Source organism: Notamacropus eugenii, chromosome 1, assembly GCF_028372415.1.
Source record: "Notamacropus eugenii isolate mMacEug1 chromosome 1, mMacEug1.pri_v2, whole genome shotgun sequence".
Taxonomy (NCBI): Eukaryota; Metazoa; Chordata; class Mammalia; order Diprotodontia; family Macropodidae; genus Notamacropus; species Notamacropus eugenii.
The window spans coordinates 461305580-461326087 of record NC_092872.1 but is presented as its reverse complement, the minus strand read 5'-3'; the positions used below and the strand labels follow the sequence as shown (position 1 = coordinate 461326087).

At 37.9% G+C, this 20508-nt stretch overlaps 2 protein-coding genes across 2 annotated transcripts in view; one reads left to right on the top strand and one right to left on the bottom strand.

Moving 5' to 3' along the window:
• Positions 1–418: 418 nt before the first annotated feature.
• ORC6 (origin recognition complex subunit 6) lies at positions 419–12794 on the bottom strand. The gene is made up of 7 exons (XM_072632126.1): positions 12468–12794; positions 10167–10296; positions 6715–6878; positions 6350–6439; positions 2207–2319; positions 1688–1756; positions 419–1263 (listed from the first exon to the last, which is right to left on the bottom strand). The coding sequence occupies exons 1-7, from the start codon at positions 12530–12532 to the stop codon at positions 1145–1147; spliced, it is 750 nt and encodes a 249-aa protein (XP_072488227.1). The 5' UTR covers positions 12533–12794; the 3' UTR covers positions 419–1144.
• Positions 12795–13065: 271 nt separating this feature from the next.
• Positions 13066–20508, top strand: part of VPS35 (VPS35 retromer complex component) — a 39549-nt gene continuing 32106 nt past the window's right edge. Inside the window, exons 1-2 of the mRNA XM_072632121.1 lie at positions 13066–13163; positions 19065–19163. Of these exons, the coding sequence (XP_072488222.1) occupies positions 13161–13163; positions 19065–19163 (102 nt within the window). The 5' untranslated portion in view covers positions 13066–13160. The remainder of the gene's footprint in view (positions 13164–19064; positions 19164–20508) is intronic.

Below are 20508 nucleotides of genomic sequence, written 5' to 3'. Positions count from 1 at the left end.
ACATACCTACCCTGAGTATGTAGTAATAAAATGGAATTAAAAAAACTGGACTCAGCAGTTTTGTGTTTTACTCTTTGAACACATGTAATTAGAAGTTAACCAAAGTAAAATTCTATTTGGTACCACTTCCCAAATCGTTTCACCTTCTATGAAGGCCAAACTCCATAGGTTTTCTAATGTTGAATGTTTAAGTACCATTGCATCTATTAGTTTGTATATATCTGAAGCTTAAGCACAAATAAACTTTGGTTAATTTCTTGATTTTTGCAATACTGTCCTTATTTGTAGTACATCATGTGATCTTCTTAAATTACTAGTAATATGGTAGGCAGTACAGTAGAGAAAAATTATTCCATATTTATGGCAAAAGAATGTTCTTTAAACAAAAATTTAAGACGCACTAGACACAGACATAAAATTTGTTATCTTGGTTTTCAGTATTTTATTTAAACTAAAAGATTCTATGATTCTAAAAAACTGCATAAACAATTAAAAGCAGACATCAAATAGTATAAAAACCCATTTGTTCTGCTTCAAACTCACTCACAGTAGTAGGGAAACCTGAAGCCTTGAGGCCGCATGTGGCCCTTTGGGTCGTCAAGCATGGCCCTTTGACTGAATCCAAACTTCACAGAACAAATCCCCTTAACAAAAGGATTTGTTCTATAAAACTTAGACTCAGTCAAAAGGCCACATCCAAGGACCTAGAAGGCCATATGTGGCCTTGGGGTCACAGGTTCCTCACCCCTGATTAGTGTACTGTCAATAGGACAAACTAGAATAACAAGTTTCCTTAGACTCATTTGGAAGAGAACACACCCAAGGCTTGATGAATAAGGGGAAGTTATATGCCAAATGACACCATGATTGATTGGGTCAAGCTTATGTCCAATGTGAGGAGCCAGGTCCCACTGCTTTAGATGTGACCCCCGTGCTACCTTCTCTAAGTAACCTCACAAAAACAGGGAAACTCCGAATGGAGATGAAAGAGTTTTCCTTGACATAACATGCTTGATACTGCCCAGGAAAAAGAAACCGAAGCATATTGAAGTAGAGCTTTCAGAATTCTTGCTCAAGAGCAAATACTAATGACCTCTACCAAGGCTCACTGAGGTTAGTGGCAGGCGTTCTCTGGAAACAGAGATCACTTCTTCTGGGCTTTAGCAGCATTTTCTAATATTTTTCTTTTCCACTCTTCATAATCTTGTTCTAAATCTTCACTTTGCCCCTGCTCACAGACAGACTCTGCTTCATCCTCTAGTTCTGTAGGAAAAATGTTAAGACATTAAAAAATCTCAATCCTAGCAACTTGAAAGTTTGTCTGTCTTGAGAAATTAGGACAATAGAAAAATCTCCTGTTTTAAAGTCACAAGTCCCAACGCAAGACTAAAAATATTTCTGAATTTCCATGGTTTAAGTTCCTCATATATGTGAGCAACAAATTTGAGTAGAAAGTTAGAAGGAAAATCTTATAGTTTGGTTCATTTTACTTATACACTCCAACTACTTCAAGAATCCTTCAAACTTTTCCATTGCTTATGGTGAGGACTACCTTTAAAAGAACTTTTTATAAAATTGTTACATGACAGACTTTATTCTAGATTTGATGAGAATCTTTAAATAACTGCCAAAGTCTCACTAATCCCTGAACTAAAGGAACTAATTTCACAATGATAGCAAGCCTTACCTTTCTTGGAATGTTCAACTATAATCTTCTGTCTTTTGGCTGGTGGAGGAGCTGAACTGCTAGGTTCTCCTTCAAGAAAAATCAAACTGCCATTACTATTATTTCTCTTATTCCTTCCCACCTCCAGGTGTGTTGATTCCAGCATGCTCATTCTCCAAACAATCTTACATTACCATTTATGTCATGAAATCTATGGCTTCCATCCTTGTAAAATGAGGAGTAAGGACTGGATGATCTTTAAAGCACTTTCTAGCTCTATTCTATGATCTTGCTGGCCCAAATCCAAAAGTTTTATTGGAAGGGGGAAAAAAGACATTTTGAGGTTTTCCTTTAGTTTGGTTTCTCTGGTAAGACAATATGTCCTAGTTGGCAGATAATTACTACAAGTCTGACCTATGTACGTGAATGGAGCATTTGTCTGAAGAACTAATTTGTGTAACACAAGCCTTTGTAACTCTAAATGTGCAATTGTGGTAACCTGGCCTAAATTCATATAACTATAAAATGGGGAATACTCACCCTTAACTTGCTGTTCAAACTTTTCCAACTGTTTACAGAGTCGGTCAAAAACAGATTTCTTTACACCAGATGTGGCCACCATTTTGTCTTTATTCACTTTTATCTTTAGGACCCTATAAAATAATTTATTTTCTTAAAATGTTTGGATGCCCTTTCCTTGCCATCTACACATCAATATTACTAATGAAAATGATGACAGTTGACATTTCTATAGCACTTTAAGATGAACAAAACCCACTTTATACAACCATTAGATTCTTAGAACAACTCCACAAAGGAGTTGTTAGTATTTTTATCCCCATTTTATATATGATGATACTAGAGAGCCATTAAGTGTCAGAAGAAGGATTTGCACTCAAATATCTGATGATTTAGTCCAGTACATTTTCCATTATACCATGATATTCGTTCCTTTTTTCCCTTGCTTTACTAGTGGGGATTCGAAGTGTCTAAGAACTATTTCTTTCCCCTTCAGATGCTGTCCACCTCATTAATCTACTTATAATTTTAGTTGTTGGATGGACAAAGTTACTAATAATGGGGAAGACACATTCTATATCAGAATCTCTGTTCTAAAAGAGGGGCACATGAGAAGACAGCAAAGAATACCAAAATTGCTATATTCATTTTCTTAAATGAACAAACATTTTTAGCATACGCATCACATTGTTTTTTGGTGCTTGGCTCATTTCATTTCATTGCTTATATTTACTAGCTGGGACCAAAAGAATTTACATTCAAATCTTTTGTTGCTTTATACCCGTCTTATACTTCAGAAATGTGAGCACATAAGGAATAGACCCACAATGAATTAACTTCATCCTTTCCTACAATACTGGTTTGGAGTTTGGTTCCCCCCCCCATATATACTAATTAATACTCTCTGCTATATGTAGGTAATAAAGCCAAACAACTCCAAAATAATTTAGCTGGGTACAGTATTCCTCTAAATAGTTTATTTTTAAAGTAATCTCCAGCAGAAAGCAAATCAAAAAGATCTCTTTAGGAACAGAAACCATAAACAGTTAGTATTTAGAGAGAACCACCGTGGTACAAATCAGAGAACATCAATATATCAGGCATACTAACAAATTGGGAACTGAATCTTTAATAAGTTATCTAAAAGTCTCAAAAGCTACCTCAAAAGCTATATAATCATTATTATTTTGATTTTTGGAGCTCCAACTAGCAAACTATTAATCATTGCTAGCTAAATCACAGATTAGATTTTAACATTCACGTGTAGATAGCTTGAGATGTAAAAAACTCAGCTTGTAAACATTCTTTATATATGAAATGACTACTACGAGCTCTAAAAGGGGAGAAATTTCCTTGCTGCCACTACAGCTATAGCAAAGAGAGGGATTTTTCAGTTAGAATTTGGAAAGCATTTCCCCACAGAATGTGCCCTAAAGGGCAACTAAGTTTCTAGGTTAAGTTCTTAAAATCCTATCTAATTCTTAATGTAACTTAAATGCTAGAATTTTCCATTAAAAAAATAATAGAAAGCATTATAGTTACGAATATACAACATTTCTGCTGTTCAGTGGATCTGTAATCTACTAAATGGCATGAGAACTCCCTCCACTGGTACAGACTACAAATTACCCCCAGCTTTCTCATCACCTATAAATTCCTCACAGGGATCTATTCAACGCACTGGTGACCTTCCTTTGTCTTTTAATATTTTGTAGATATCAGTACAATAATATGTCTGTCCATTTATCATCCTTTCCTCTCCCTATTTGAATAACCTTCCTCTTTTTCCAGCTGTACATGTTCTTGATCAAGTCTTTTATGCCCGTAAGTCATTGCTGGTAATAAACTACTGACTGCTCCACACACTATGTACTCTTCACACATTTTCCCTTCCCCTTCTGTCACCTGTAATTTGGATTTTTATATGATTGTGTTATTCCATGATGTACAGCCATATCACATCATGAGGAAAATAATGGTGTTTAAAAAGATGGGCCTTTGTGGCAGGGAACAATATGGCAATGGAGCAACAACAGAAGCAACACACAACTTCCCAATCCTCACTCATTCCTAATCAGTTCTGGGCCCAGCTCACTGTCCCTCGCCAAGATATATGAATGGATTTAACATCCAGACTATGACATTTATTCTTTTTTCAAACATGTTTTATTAATGCCCTGAAGGAAAAAAATCCAACTGTCATTGCCCAATAATTTCCAATGTCTGCCTTTTCTCCCCACCCCACCAAAACAATTAAGTACAGGTAAACAAAATAAATTGATAATTGGCCATTTGTGACAATGCATACATACCTTATAGCTCAGCCTTTCTACTGTTGAATAGAAAAGCATGTTTTACTGTCAATTCTCTGATATTCTGATTGATAAGTGTATTAATCAGAGTTCTAATGTATAATATAACTTCTTTTTAAAAGAATTTTTTTTTATTAAGAATGTAATCATCAAATACTAATACCTCAATATACAAAGAATAAAACAGGATTTTATATGAACCTATCAGCCTGTTACTTAGCTTTTTAAAAAAATTATATTAAATTTAACAAGATAACAACAAAATTATCCTGTGTCTCCTTATAAACTGTTCTCTTCTGTGTATTTTAAAGCTTTTTGTTGATGCTCTTTTCTTCCATTTATTTTTTGCATCTTGATCACTATCCATTAACTCACTACCCCCAAAAGAAATACAATCAAGCAAAACAAATCAAGGTCTTGGCATGTCTCAAAATGTACGGATTATTTTGTACCTCTCATCCATCACTTCTTTGTCAAGAGGAATGTTTTATGATCAATCTTCTAAAGTCATGGTGAGTCACAGATTAATTCAGTTATCAGAGTTCTGAAACCATTGAAAGTTGCTTGCCTTTATATTATCAGTCACCGTGTAAATTTTTCTCCCAGTTCTTTTATTTCACTTTGCATCAATTCATACGTCTTCCTAGGTTTCTCAGAATTAGTTTCATTCATCATTTCTTACAGTGCAATAATACTCCATTACACTTATGTACCACAATTTATTGGGCAATTTGTTACTTGATGGGTACCTATTGTGTTTCAAGTTCCTTATTACAACAAAAAGTATACCTATGAATATTTTGGTATACAGCCATCTTTTCCTTCTGTCTTTGAAAGCCTTCTAATCAGAATTCCACTTGCAAATAAAAGCAAATGGTTAAGTGGAAAGAATACTAGATGAAGCATCAGAAGATCTGGGTTTGACTCTTACTAAGTATGCAACTTATGCACTGACCCTCTCTAGGACTCAGTTTCCCAATCTATAAAATGAGGAAAAGGATACTTGCACCATCAACTTCAAAGGGTTGTTCAATACTTTTTGTAAATCTTAAAGTACTACGTGGATGCGAGTTGTCATCATCTTTAGATAATCCCTCTTCCATCTGGACGCTGTGTAGGACATTGGCCATAACACCAGTGAACCTTTGGCAGACAAGTTGCCCTGTTTCATGCCTCACTTGATATTTATATTCATAATATTACTGGACAAAGTTATGTCTACAGATGCGTCTATCAAGGAAACTTGTATGACCTTAACATATGCGTGTCTGACACCGTGAAAATACTATGTAAAAGTCTGTCCCATTCTCATGTAACTCAAGAATACCTTAATATGCACATAAACTATTCTCAAATATTTTTGTTAAGGCAAATAAGTCAAAAGATTCTGATCTCTTCTCATTTATCTTTTTTTTTTTCTCCTGGCAATAATACCACATATTTTCCATTTTTCTGGAAGCTCTCTTTATGAGAGGGGTAGTAAGGTACTAGACTAGATGGCCTCTGAGGTCATGTGAAGTATCTTGAAAATCATCCTAGTGCCTTTAGAATTGTATCACCTCTAGCAACAATTTCTTTTTTATGTATTTGATCAAGTCCAACAGCTTTCATTTAAGTGCAATTTTTTTTACTTCTTTTATAGCACAAGGATTTCTGAGATAGTAGAGATCAAATGCAGTGGTTGTACCATTACCAGTGATGAGAACAGCTACGTTATGAACTTATAGGCTTTGGGGGCCTCCCTGGGTAACTATCCACCAAACAAACATTATTTCTGTAAGAAAATGTGTTCTGAATTGCAAGTGACTTATAAACTTTGGAAATATAACTTGTTAACAAAATATATCCTTACCTGCATGCTGAAAATAGTGTAGCTGTTGTGAAAAGGGGTTTGGACAAATCTACATCTACTTTCTGTATCTGAGGAAGGCTGGCTTCATACCTATGAGAAAGCAGTGTGTTTACAGTATTTGTTAGAGAAATGGCCTAGATTCTAAAGTGATATATAAATACTAAACAAAATAAGCATGATTTCTAAGGCATAATATAAAAGTATTAACATCAATAAATCTTGACAGTAAGCATGTATCAGTTTTAAGTGTACCAATTATTTCTATAGGCCAAAATTACTTAACAAAGGTAGATATTTTTTCAAATTAAAAATTCTAATTTGTGAAACACACCAAGTTTTCATTCATAATTCTTTATTCTCCATACCTCTGTAGTATTTTTGAAGCAATGTTTACTGCCTCCGTGCAGTTAAACTGTACTGCTAAGTCTTTTATTCCAAGATTTGAATTCAGGCCCAGCAAACACTCAAAAGACTTAAGACAGCTTTGATACATCTTCTTGTTCAAACCAGAAAGTTTAACCAAGTAAGTCTTCCAAAAAGAAAACATGAACATGATTATGTCAAAAGGTACAGAAAAAGCCATTACAAAATATCACACACATTTCTGTTAAAAAGCAGACAATGTATAGACACTGGACAACTTTAAAATACAATTAACGGTATTTAGAAACAAAAGCTACCATTATCTACAGTGGGGACATACTAATGTCTTTCTCAATAAATATAAGAAGCATGGGTGCACCCTTTTCCCACAGCTATTTGTTATAGTTCTAGAAATGCTAGCATTAAGACAAGAGGAAGAAATGTTAATGCATGAACAAAAGCAAGGAGGAGGTTTATTTAGAAATCCCAGAAAGTAGGCAAAGAAACTGCGTCAGTAGCAATAATAACAGCAGATTACAAAAAACAAAACAAAACAAAACTACAGAAACTAATGACATTTCTACATAGCAATAACAAAATCCAAAAGCAAATAATAGAAAGAGTAATAACTACACAATTGGGAGTCAATCTACCAATGCACACCAAAATTTTATGTAAATTCAATTATCACTTAGAAATAAAGAATGATATAATAATTGGAAGGATGTTTATTATTTCTGGTTGCAGACACCAATATAATAAAAATGACTATCTAAATTAATTAATAGGTTAGTGTTATACTAGACTCTCAAGCTAAGTATTTACAGAGCTTTAAAAAAAGATTGATTTGGAGGAAAAAAGATTTAGACTTTTATGAGAAATAATGAAAAAAGGAATGAAAGGATAGTAATAGTATTTCCAATGTTCCTAATTATTCAAAGCAGTATTCATCAAAACTATTTGGTATTGGTTAAAAAACAGAAAAATTGATCAACGGAATGGAATACATAAGCAACAATCAGAAACAAACGTCATAATGCAATCTTCTATAAACTGAAAGTGTAAATTTTGAGCCAGAGCTCCCTATTTTATAAGAATTGGTAGAAAAACTGAAAACATTTTGTCAGGAAATAAGTATAGACAAACAATCTTATACTACCTTCCCCAATAAGATCGGAATGATACTTGACCTGGACATCATATTTCACCGCATAATCGTTGCAGCTTTTATGCCAAATTTTTTGCAAAAAAGTGGAGTGCAACTACTATGTAAAGTATTTTGATATTACTTAAAAATAATTTATTACTAAACTGTACAATTTAGCTAGCACAGGAAGATGCAAGTCTTACCATATCATCCTGCTCATGGAAGGGTGGTTTGCCTACCCATTCCTCTTGTGCCTTACATTGGGCTGAGTGACAAAAATGTTAGTACTGCAGCACTCCAAACAAACCATGCAAGATGGCTTTCCAAAATATATCGACCATGCCTGTGTGCTTCATGGCTCACGGCTCCCAATGCACGAGAGATAAATGTGTATCCATATGCCACTGATGAATACATTGCTGCTCTGTTTACCTTTTAAGTGCATTATAAACAGAATTATACCATACAATGATTACATGATAAAAGGTAATTTTTGGACAAAAAAAAAATACAACACAACAAATCCAAACTCCAAACCAAAGAAATCTACATAGGGTACGATTATGTGGTGAAATATGATATTAAAGGTCACAGATTTATGGCTAAGGGGAGAGTTCTAAGCATGTGACAGGAGGAAATTACAAAAGATGAAATAAAAAATTGGATGATATGATGCTCAACTTTTGCACAACCAAATGAATATAACTATAGTTCTAACTATACATAACTATAATAAGGAGAAAAACATTGAATCAAATGTCTCTGGATGACCAAGATATATAGAGTTCTAACACAAATATTTAAGACCAAGAGCCATCCCTCAAAGGATGTGGTCAAAAGGTATGAACAGACTTCCAAAGAAGAATTATAAATAAACACTGGGTCACTGAGTCTAATTATTTTTGATTCTTCCTTATCTAGTTTGTTCTACTGATCTACTTTCCTACTTTTACCCACAAGAAATATAGCTTCAAGTCTTTAATAAGAAAAATGGGAATGGAAACAACTCTAACTGTTGTGCATTACACACCCAGCAAATCTGCAAAGACAAAAGAAGCATAGTCAGTACTGGAGGAGGTTGTCAGCAAACACAATAAGATGCTATTGATGCGCTGCGTAAAGCAATTTGAAATTGCTAAAGAAGTGATTAAAATGTGCCTATCTTCACCCCTGAGATTCCACATTTGGACACATACTTGAGGGAGGTCAATATCAAAAACAAAGACCTAACATACAACAAAATGTTTATAAGCAAAGAATGAAAAAAAGCAGATGCTCATTGCTTGGAATATGGCTAAATACTGTACATGAATGTCATCGAATATTACTGTGCTGTATAAGAAATATGAATACAGAGAAGATGAATATGAAAGTGAAGTAAGCAGACCCAGGAAAACAATGTAAACAATGACTACAACAATGTAAATAGGGAGGAAAAAGAACAAGAGACTCTAAACAATTAAAATGACCAAGCATGGCACCAAAGAAGATATGAGAGCACACCTGTGCCCACTTCTTGGCAGAGGCAGGGGACCCTCAGTAATAGAGCATTGCATGGGATGCTAGATCTTTCTGAAATATTGGTTAGTTCTGCTGAACCTTTTTTTAAAAATAAAGGATGGCTTTCTGGGAGCTGTTGGGGAGGGATATAGTGGAAAATATTAAGTAATATGAAAACAAAAGATAAAGATAAAATTTTACTTTTAAAAAGATGTCCATGTCGTTTTACACAGAAATGCTACTATTAGGCATATGCCCAGAGGAAATTAAAGACAGAAAGACATGTCAAAATATTCATAACAGTACTTTTTATGGTAGCAAAAAAATTATAAGAATAGCTAAATAAGCTGTGTGGTACATGAATGTAATGGAATATTACTGTACCATAAAAAATGAAAAATATGAAGAATCCTGAGAAGCATCTGAAGATTTATAGGAACTTATGCAGAATAATGCAAGCAGAATCAGGAAAATAATATGACTATAATAACGTAAATAGAAAGAACAAGAACAACAAAAAACAAATTTATGCCCAAACTTGGTCTCAGAGATGAGCAAATGAACTTCTTTCTTTTCAAACACTTATTAAGCACCATTTATTGCGACATACTATGTTGGGCACTGGGAGAGGGAGAAAGGGAAATAAGACACAATCCTTGCTTCTATGGAATTGTATGTTCTGGTAGAGACAGATAAGGCATACCCAAATAACCACAGTTTAAATAATTTGTACCTTTAGTTAATTTAAGAACAAGAGGCAAATAAATGGAAAAGTCATCATCATCACAGTGAAAGGGGCCCACTTACTCTGTCTAAAGGCCATTTCATATTGGTGGCAGCAAGGTCCAGACACATGACTGCATTACTTGTTTCTGTTGTAAGAGCAGACAATCCAGTACACTTCACTTGGGACAGTCGCAGGTACTCTTCAGCTTTCCTATATTACAATATTAAATTTATAAAGTATTTCTGTATAAATAGCTAATGACTTTTCTTAATAATGGAGATAGAAGTTAAGTAAATAGATTGCACCATGGTTCTACTCTGCCTGCAAGCTAAAGTCACAGAATCCTACAGAGTCCTTCAACGTTGTCATCATCATCATCATGAGAGTTCACATTTATATGATACTATCACAGTTTATACAATAACTTCTTCACAACAATCTGGAGAGTAGTGAGGGCAGTTTTTTAACAGATGAAGAAATTGAGCCTCAAAAGTAAAGTAAGTTGTCCATAATGGTTGTGCTTTGAGTCGGATTCATCAGATGCATCTTCAGCTTCTGAGGATTCTCAAGTGATTTTAGACATAGGAAGCAGTGAAATATTGAAAAAGGCACTCACTGGCTTTGGAAAATGAAGCCCGGGTTCTAGCAATGAGTCAATAACTTTGGGCAAGCCACTTCTAGTTTCCTCATTTTTCGAAATTATAATGGGGTGGGTAGAGTGAGTGGGCTAGAGAATCTAAGGTCTCTTCTTTATGTCCTATGAAATGATAATTAATATCTTTCTATAAGCAAGTCACTGAAGCACAAATATCTGCAGGACTCTTGACAAATGGTTATCCTCTCTTTCCCCTTCCAGGTAGGAAGCCCTCCCAATTCCATTCCACCTTGGCACACCTCTAATTATTAGGAAACGTCTCCTTATATCAGGCAAAAATCTGCCAGGCTACGTATTGCATACAATACTCCTACTTCTTTCCTCTGGGGTCAAACAGAACAAAACCAATCACTTTCTCACATGATAGACCATAAATATCTAATTAAAGGCAGCTAGCTATTCAATTTCCCTCAACTTTCTTTTCCAGGTTTAATATTCCCAGTCCCTTCAACTGCTCCCCATACTGTACAGTCTCCATCCCTTCACCGTCCTATGACACATCTTTGACTTGTCAAATATCTTTCTTAAAGAAATCAACACTTCAGATGTATTCTGATTGTACAATACGGCAGAATATCATTGCCCTCATTCTGTCTAGACCCTTTTCAATGTAGCTTAAAAGGTGGCAGCTTTTTTTGGTTACCCCATCACATTGTCACCAAAAAAAAGATATGAGAAGCCACCTCCCACTTATGGAAAAGGACCCTGAGTATATAGACCACTACATATACTATAGGACCATTCTGATAAGTTGGTTCCTTTGGCTGAAACCTTTTTCCCCCTTGATTTCCAGTAGATGCTCCCTGCCCCTTCCCCATCCTGACCCTCTCCTTCTGGACAAGGTCCTTCCATAGGAGCATACTAAATTAAGAACCAGGAGGGACCTTGGAAAATACTGGAGGAAGCTCTGGAGTTGGAGGGCTTGGGTTCAAATGCCACTTTTGACCTTTCTAGGTATGGTCTTGGCAAACTACCTTTCTGGGACTTAGGAAACGTTTCTTCCTTTGTAAAAAAGAGAAGTTAGAGGAGCCTCTTTCCAGCTATGAATTATAGGATCCAGGTGAGCCATCTCACTTGACAGATTAGGAAACTGGGGCCCAGGTAGATTCTTTTCAAGCTCGTAAAAGCATTTTTTCCTTCCTCGTAGTCCTCTTAAGCTGCGAATTTCTTCCTTAAAACTGAATAATTAACAAAGGGAAAATTAGAGACAAGCCGAGGGAGGGCGAGTCGGTTAGACCCGGGTTCACATCCCGGCTAGGTGACTCCAAGCAGGTCACTTATTCTCGGTGCCAAGACTAGAAGGGGCAGAGAAGACTTCCACAAAGGAAGGGACTCCCGATACCAAGGACACGGGTTTGCTTTCGTTTGTTCGGTTCAGTTGTGTCCGACTCTCCTTGGCAAAGATACTGGAAAGGTTTTGCACTTCCTTCTCCAGCTCGTTTTACAGATGGGGAAACCGAGGCAAACAGGGTTAGGTGCCCTGCCCAGGGTCACCCTGAGAGTGTCGGAACTCAGGGCCTGCAGACCTCGCCACCAATCTGACCCTAACGGGCGGGTAAAAGTAACGACAATTACTCCTGATTATTGTCTCCTGGACGTCTCCCCGAGGGTTCCCTGAAGGAACCTGGGGGAGCACAGCGGTCTCCCCACAAAGCCGGTCCCGCTCCTTTCGGGGTCTTCTCGAAGAGCTCCCCCGGGATCCGGAGGGCCCGGCCCCGCTACTCACCTCAGGACAGACGGGTCTGTGATGCCCAGGCGAGGTGCGAAACGCGCAATGGGCCCAGGCTCCATGGCGCACGGCTAACGGAGCCAGCCCGCGAAGATGCCGGCAGAAGGACGAAAGGCGCGCGCCCCGCACCTCTTCCGCCAATGAGACCCGGCCCCGACCCCCAGGGCGCGACGGCATTGGCCCCGAGAACAGGGCAGCTTTTCGGGACGAGCCAACCCGCATCCTCCATCTGCGCCTGCGTGTCGGAGGTACTCTCGGGATGGGTGTGTGCTGCGCCGCAGGAGGATCTCTCCACCTTTCCGTGTCTTCCTTCCAGCCCAAAGCTCCGTCGCCCAGCGCGAGTCAGATGATTCGTTGTCCACGCCGCCGACTCCATACTTCCCAGGATTCAGGTGCCTCCCTACGTCTCTCCTCCCACGACACACGCAGGCCACACCCCCTCCCTGCCTCCTGGCAGAGCGATTGGCTTCTGTCCTTGTCCTTTAAGCGAGTTCTTTGGGATATGAAGACCAATGGACGAACGCGACCCCCGTTCCTGGGCGTGGGCCAATGGAGGGGCGGCCTGAGGGTGGGGAGGGGTGGAGCACGGGGAAGTGGAAAGGCGGGGCCTCGCGAGGCCGCAGCGTCACATGACGGCGCGGGGCTCGACGTGGGGCTGGTGCTGCTTGCCGCAGGCTCCGGGCAGTCGCCATGGTGAGTGTTGAGGGGGACATCGGGGACCCCTAGAACCAGTCCTGCCTTTCCTTTCTCCCTCTCCTGTAGTCCGGCCGTGTTCGGCCTGTGGGGGCCCAACGGGACGGTGATGGGATGGGCTGATACCGCCAGGGCTGGGTCGGCCCGGGGCCGGGGGCGGCCAAGGGAAGGCCGCAGGCGGGGCCGTTTGCCGGGAGGGAGGGGGCGTGGGGCCCCAGGTCGCCGCGGCCCCTCCCCGGGTGGGCAACGACCTGCCTCAAATGGGACTGCGGCGTCGAGGGCTGGAGCGATCGGCCGGAGGCCGGGAGCCGCTCCTGTCATCACGCCGCTACAGCCGCCCCGCGATCGGGAGGAGCCGACTACCCCTCCGCCGGGCGAGGGCCGCGGAGCGTCCGCCGTGCCGCGGCTGCAGGGAAGCGCAGGGTCCGCAGACTGACCCGCTGGGCGAGGGGCCGTCCCTTTCCCGAGCTCCAGCTCATCCGCCCTTTGTGCCCTGCACAATCTCGGCAGTCCTGACTTGGCTTTCTGCGAGTCGGGAATGAATAAAAGGCTGGGTGCCCTGGCTTGGGCCAGCCTCGCCACGTTCATCTGTCAGACCTGTCCTAGTGTCAACCGAGAGCCCGCCCCTCCTCGAAAATCGGTTGTGGCCCTGTGTAAATGAGCCCCGAGCGCCTGTGTGCCTTGGCAGTGTCTGTGCCACTGCCGCTCCATTTCTGTAGCCGAAAAGGAGGTCCTCTTGTTTCCTTATTTTAACTAGACCAGCCGTTCGCTAATTCTCCCCACCCCACTCCTAAATAAAATAAAATTCAAGCCTTTTAATTGCTTGGGACTCCTTATTACCTTCTGAATGAAGTTCAGACTACTCTGCCAGACATTCAAGGTTCTTTGTAACCCAAAGGCAGGGTTTGCCTTTCCAACCTCATTTCCAGTTCCCTTGCATGCACTCCTGACCCCCCTGACCCCAAACTGCTTCTCTTTGTCCTGCAACGAGCTCTTCGTTCTCAGGACTGTTGCTTTGCTCAACCTGTTTGTCATGTCTGGAATGCCATCACAGTCTTTTGACCTGTTGAATTTTATCCATCCTTTGCAGTGGAACTTAGACATCATCTTCTTCAAGAGGTTTTATAGCACTGGGTTGTGAAGTTCTTTAATGTGTTGTGTTTAATGTTTTGGTGTCTTAGCTTTCTCTTAGATTGCTATGAATAGAGTGAGGACTTTACCTTCTGTAGTGCCTAGCACAGTGCTTATGAACGCAAGTAGTTGCTTAATATTTTATTATTATTTGATCTCTCTAAAACCAAGTTATTCCACTCAACCAGCCTTAGTTATAGTAGCAAATCGTGTTGGAACTGGTGATAAATAAACTTTAAAAAATTCATCCTTATTGTTTTTATGTTACTTCCGTGTCTTGGAGTTGTCTTTTGGTAACATGCTATGAAAAAGTATCTTCTAATGTTTATGTTAGTCAAAATGACCTAATAACTACCTTGCCAGTTACCTAGTAACTACCTTAGGGAGATTCAATGTATCTGACAATATGCTTTTCCCTAGTCGTTGTTAATTTGAACATTTCACTTTAATACAGAATTAAATATCACTCATATAATGGGTTGCTGTTTGGTCCAACTCTTTATGACTCCATATTGGGTTTTTGTTGGCAAAGATACTGGAGTGGTTTGCCATTTCCTTTTCCAGCTCATTTTACAGATGAGAAACTGAGGTAAACAGGGTTAAGTGGCTTGCCTAGTGTCACACAGCTAGTAAGTGTCTGAGGTTGGATTCAACTCATGAAGATGAGTCTTCTTGATTCCAGGTCTAGTGCTGTATGTACTGGATCACCTAGCTGCCTATAATTGGTTGTAATGTACATTAATTTTGACTAAATTGATTAAAATATTTGTGTACCCCTTCTAATACCTACTCTCAAGAGATTAGTGTACATCTACTCTTTATATATCTTTTATGTACGTAGTTGTTTACATATTGTGTACCCCTTTAGATGTGAGTTCCTTGAAGGCAGAGACTTTTTTTTTTGCCTTTTATCTCTAGCATTTAGCTTGGTGCTGGTATAAAGTAAGTGCTTAAACACTTGTTGACTGATTGATAATGAGACTTTACTGTTTTTTTCAATTCCCATGGGACTTTTATTGCCATGATTTCTGGCAGGCAGGCAGTGTGGCATGGAGGAAAGAACACTGAATCCTGGATTCTGGAGCTGCCTTCCTGGCCTTGCCACTAACCAGTTAGGTGACGTTGGAGAAGTCCCTCAATCTTTGCTCCTCAACCTTCTCATTTGTAAAATGAGATTAGAATAGATGTTCCCTGAGGTTCTTAGAGATACTTAGGAAATTATAAGCTTTTTTGTAAGGTTGTAAGAAACATTTTCTTGGATTTCACTTCTGTATGAATGCTTTTTAATATTTTCCCCCCTCTAATATCAGTGGTATGATTTTTCCATGTCAGTGGCAGTTCTGTTATTTACTGAAGCTTTTATTTTGTACATTGTTCTATACATACCTTTTCAAATTAATTAGATATTGATATTTCAAGTTGAGCTTTGGTAAGAGAACAGCAACAGAGGAACGTTGTATTGGGAAAAGGGCACAAGGTTTATAATCTTTGTGAATATGATCCCTGTTAAATTTCCTTCTCATCTGTTGTTGTTTTATAGAGAAACTTTATCTGTTTTTTGTCCTGGATTGGCTACAAAAGAGATTTTTAAAAGCCTTATAAAAGATGATGTGATTTTTGTTACAACAAAATTTCATGCAGAACATCACATTATAACAATTTAAATAACTTTAATAACTAGTAATCTATATTCTGTACTACTTAAGTTATAATAGATTTGAGTGGTGTAGAGAATAGAAAATCCCACTGTTGATTCTTTTTTAATGAAAATGACTTGTAGGGAGGAGCAAAAGACATCTTTCAAGGTTATTCTCCAACAGGTTTGTAATATGCATGTTAAAGTTTTACTAAAATTCTTGACATTTATATGGCCGCAGATCCTCTGAGCACCTCGTGAGATGTAAAACAGGGAGATAATGCTAGCTAAAGGTATTTGACAGGGTTGTGGAGAGAGTGTTTTGCCTCACATCCAATGGAACAGGGATTCTGTATAGATGATTGAGGTCCTCCAGATGCTTTGTTTGTAAATGGCATTGTGCTTATTGTATTGAGCCCTGCTATATAGAGCTTCCTCAGGAAAGTCCAGGGTTATTGAAGAAATTGACCTAGTAATCTTTCTGTCCAATAAAAGTCAAGTGTGTGAAAAATAAAATGCCACTAAATGAAATACAGTAAAATCCCTACAGGTCTATTTCTTTGTCACCATCTCAGTTACCTATGGCTAAGATATAGCATGCCTTGTTTATGTGGTGATGTGTAAAGAATCTTAAAACATCTAAAGCTTTAAAACCTCTGTTGTCCTTTTCCCTTAAAACTGTCTTTCCTTAGTATTAGGACTCTTAATAGCATCATGGCCTCTTTAAGTAAAGTGTAAAGAAATTTTGCTTTCATTGATTTTGTGTATACAAGTGTCTTAGGGTAACAAAAAAGCTATTTGCTAGGGATTGTCTGAAAAATGAAATGGAGTTAAATTTCTGGTCCTACTTTAGCGTTATTATGCTACATTATTTTTGTTCTGTCCCCTAAATTAGCGTGAGAGAAACTTTCTCCCTTCAGTGGAATAAGGCATATCTAATCCACACACCTGTCCAGTAAACATTGCCTTTGTTTGACCTCCTGGGAGATGCAAACCACTAACTCCTGTGGCAATCCGTGTGTGTCTTTCATTGCCGAAGAAGACCATTCCATCAGAGAAATAATGACATGACTTGGCACTTGACTTTATTTTTGAATGAGGGAGGGCTCTGCAGGTCACAAGCCTCACTTCTCCTCCAGAGCCATCTGAATCCAGTGACCAGATATTCATCAGGATGACTGGAGATGACCCAGGATGAGGCAGTTGGGGTTAAGTGACTTGCCCAAGGTCACACAGCTAGTGAGTGTCAAGTGTCTGAGGTGAGATTTGAACTCAGGTTCTCCTGACTCGTGTACTGGTGCTCTATCCACTGTACCACCTAGCTGCCCTGTGGCAATCCATTCTACCTTTGGATAGAATAATTGTTGGGAAGCTTTACAGTTTTATTTAAAAAAAACACACTTATGGACAATTTCCAGACTTGAAAGATAAAATTTTTAATTGACGTTTTAACTTGCTAATATTTTCTTCTTCAGGAAAATTAAGAACTGGCATAAGACCTAGTAAAATTACTTGGAAAAACTTTTAAAATGATAATAATATTTTACCGCCTGTGGATATTCTTTAGTCCACTTTGATAAATATGACATTCTTGAGAAAACCAGAATCCAGTGCTAAATTGGATTTTAGATTGTGTATTTCCTTCACTGTGGCTTCAGAATTGATTGATTTAGTAGTCTTAGCTAATACACTTTATGTTTATTCATGAGCTCTTGTTCTCTAGGTTCATTTTGATTCTATGTAAAAAGCCCTGTTGTTTTATACCGTTGGAACATTTGTTTTAAAATGTTAAAATTATTTTAAAATTTTAGCATTTAAAATTTTTAGCATTTTATATTAGTTGGAGACATAGGCTGTATACATTACATTATGTAACTTTTGACCTTAAAGACTTAGGTCATTATAAATTAAAGATTAATGTTAGTATATCTCATTGGTGAAAGTAATAATAGCATCATAGGATGATAGATTTAGAGTTGGAAGAGGCCTTAGTTAGTCCAGTCTCCAATTGTACAGATGAGGAAACTGAGGTTGGGAAGTGGTAACTTGACCAGCATAATCCAAGGAAATAGTAGAGCAGAGTTTATAACAAAGGACCCTTAATTCCAAATTCAGGGTCCTTTATACCATAATCACATTATCAAATAAAATATGTGCCTTATAGTTAATTTTGTAGTATTATAATTCTTTATTATTTAGTCTTATGTACTTTAGAAAATACAATGTTTTGTATTTGTGTCTATGGTACCTTCATGCTTACTAAGTGATTTGCTCACCACAATTCTGGTGATAAGTAGTGTGAAGATTATTTTCATTTGTTTTACAGATGAGGAAATTAAGGGTCAGTGAAACTGTGACTTGCTTATAGTTATACAATTTTTAAATGGTAGCGTCTAGGACCTGAACTAGAATCCAGTGTTCTTTTCATTATAGTTATGTTTCTGTCTAATTGAAATGATGTGGAAAGGACTTCCAGCATTAATAATTAAAAGTAATTGCAGTTTTTAAATTGTCAACTTTAATATTAGAGCTATCATGGAATCAGTTGAATCACATATAATATTTTAAAATCCTGTTTCCCTAATGTTTCTCTTCCCTTCTTATATATTGCTTAAAGAAAGGAACAGTACTTGCACAATTTAGTTACTAGATTCATATCCGTGATTTCTCAGGACAGAATAAACTTGGATGAAAAAAAGACCCTGTGAGGAGGAGAAAATGAAAAATTGCTGTCTGCAATTTATCCCTGACAGCACCCGAGTAAGGAATTGTATTGGTAGAGTAGCTGTGCCCATGGTGATTCATAATGTGTTAGCAGAATGCAAGCATCCTGAAACATGCTTCTTTGAGAGCGATCTGCTGCAGAGATGTGGAGTCAGCTAGCTTTGGAAGCAGAAGCATTTATTATAGATATGACTGTTCTCCCTTAGCAACCTTAGATCATTATTAGCCTGCTATGTGAATATGGACATAGCTTTCTGTTTAGGGGTTTGTAAGTAAAAAAGCAGAAGTAATTATTTCTGGTAAGTAGAATGGACCTTAAAGGATCCTGTGCTGTAACCAAAAAGGTAGTGATATGTATTTGGCAGGGAAAGAATGGTGGTAACATTTTCAATTATTTTCCTTTTTTTTAGCCTACAACACAGCAGTCACCACAGGATGAGCAGGAAAAGCTCCTAGATGAAGCTATTCAGGCTGTGAAGGTTCAGTCATTCCAGATGAAAAGATGCCTGGTAAGAGTGATGTTGGAGAGACTCTTGTAACTCACTAGTTTCACCTGTAATGTTTGTCATAGTATTGTTTCAAGGGAATCTTATCTTTGTCATTATAAATCATGTTTTTTAAAAATAAATTTTTGTTATTAGTAAACATTTTGATATAGAATAAACAAAAAAGGATCGTATTTTAATTCATGAAGTCTTACAGTTTTTATAAGTATATATTCACTAACAAGGTAGTAACAACACTGCTGTTTTTTTTAGACCTTTTATTAATTACCTTTCATTTCTTTTGTACCTTTATTGCTAACTCATCCCTTTATCCCCATGTAATTAATAAGAATAGTACAGTAAAACAAATCAACACATTGGCCAGTCTGGAAAAAAATGTCTATTGTATTTCATATCTCTCATCCATTTTCCTCTCTACCAAAAGGCAGGGGATGAAAAAAGCTTGTATTTAAAGGCTCACTTTCAGACATATCATGTAGAACAACTTAAATAGGCACTGCAACTGTCCTCTAGAAGCTTGCAACTTGAAACAGTCATTGGTGATAAAGGCAAATGGATAGTGTGAAATAGGCAAACAGGTATAGAGAAAGGGTTATGTGATGTACACAACACATTTACATCTTTTTGCAGGGTGTGATTCTTTACAGTGTTTTTGACATTGAAAAAAACATGCATCCTAGTTTAAATTTTGGGCACTAATCTATTTTTCCCAATACTATGTATTTTAGCTGTTTGTGAATTATGTAGTATGGTTTTTGTTGTTGTTGAATACATTTAAAAAACATTTTTATTCTTCCCTCAGTTGTGTTTAGTAATCTTTATTGAGGAAACTGCTTGGGAAAGGATCATAGATGTAGAATAAGAAGGAACCTTAGGTGATCTTGTCCTTATTTTATAGATAAAACCACATCTTTCAGATGAGGAAAGTTAAGCCCAGGAAGTTTACCTGAATTGTCAGAGTTGTGCATGTTTATAACAACATTTTTATTTTCATAGCTAAAAAAGTTTCATTAGGTGTTAAATATTTTCCCTTTGTTGACTAGAAAAGATAATTACCGTAGAAGCTATAGAGTCATTTGATTTCAGGTTCTTAATGACTCTGAAAAGTAAACGTTTACTCATTTTTTTACAAATATCTTGCCACCCCCTTATGTGGGGCTGATTCATTTCTTTTTCTTGTTTTCTTGCTGTTTAAATAGTTAAATGCAAGAAATGTTAGTGTAGTAGAATATTGTCTGTGGAGTCAGAGGACATAGGGTCACATTCTAGCTTCAGCAGTTACTGCCTGAGTGACCTTGGGCAAGTCACAGTCTTCCTGGTCTTCATTTCCTCATCTGTGAAATGAAAG

What these genes read in the sequence shown, in the direction of transcription:
- ORC6 (XM_072632126.1), bottom strand. Translation starts at nt 12,532, where the DNA reads ATGGAGCCTGGGCCCATTGCGCGTTTCGCACCTCGCCTGGGCATCACA. An exon ending in GCTTCAAAAATACTACAGAG is followed by an intron (nt 6,440 to 6,714) that starts GTATGGAGAATA and finishes GCTTTCTCATAG; the next exon opens with GTATGAAGCCAGCCTTCCTC. An exon ending in GTTTGAACAGCAAGTTAAGG is followed by an intron (nt 1,757 to 2,206) that starts GTGAGTATTCCC and finishes TTTTTCTTGAAG; the next exon opens with GAGAACCTAGCAGTTCAGCT.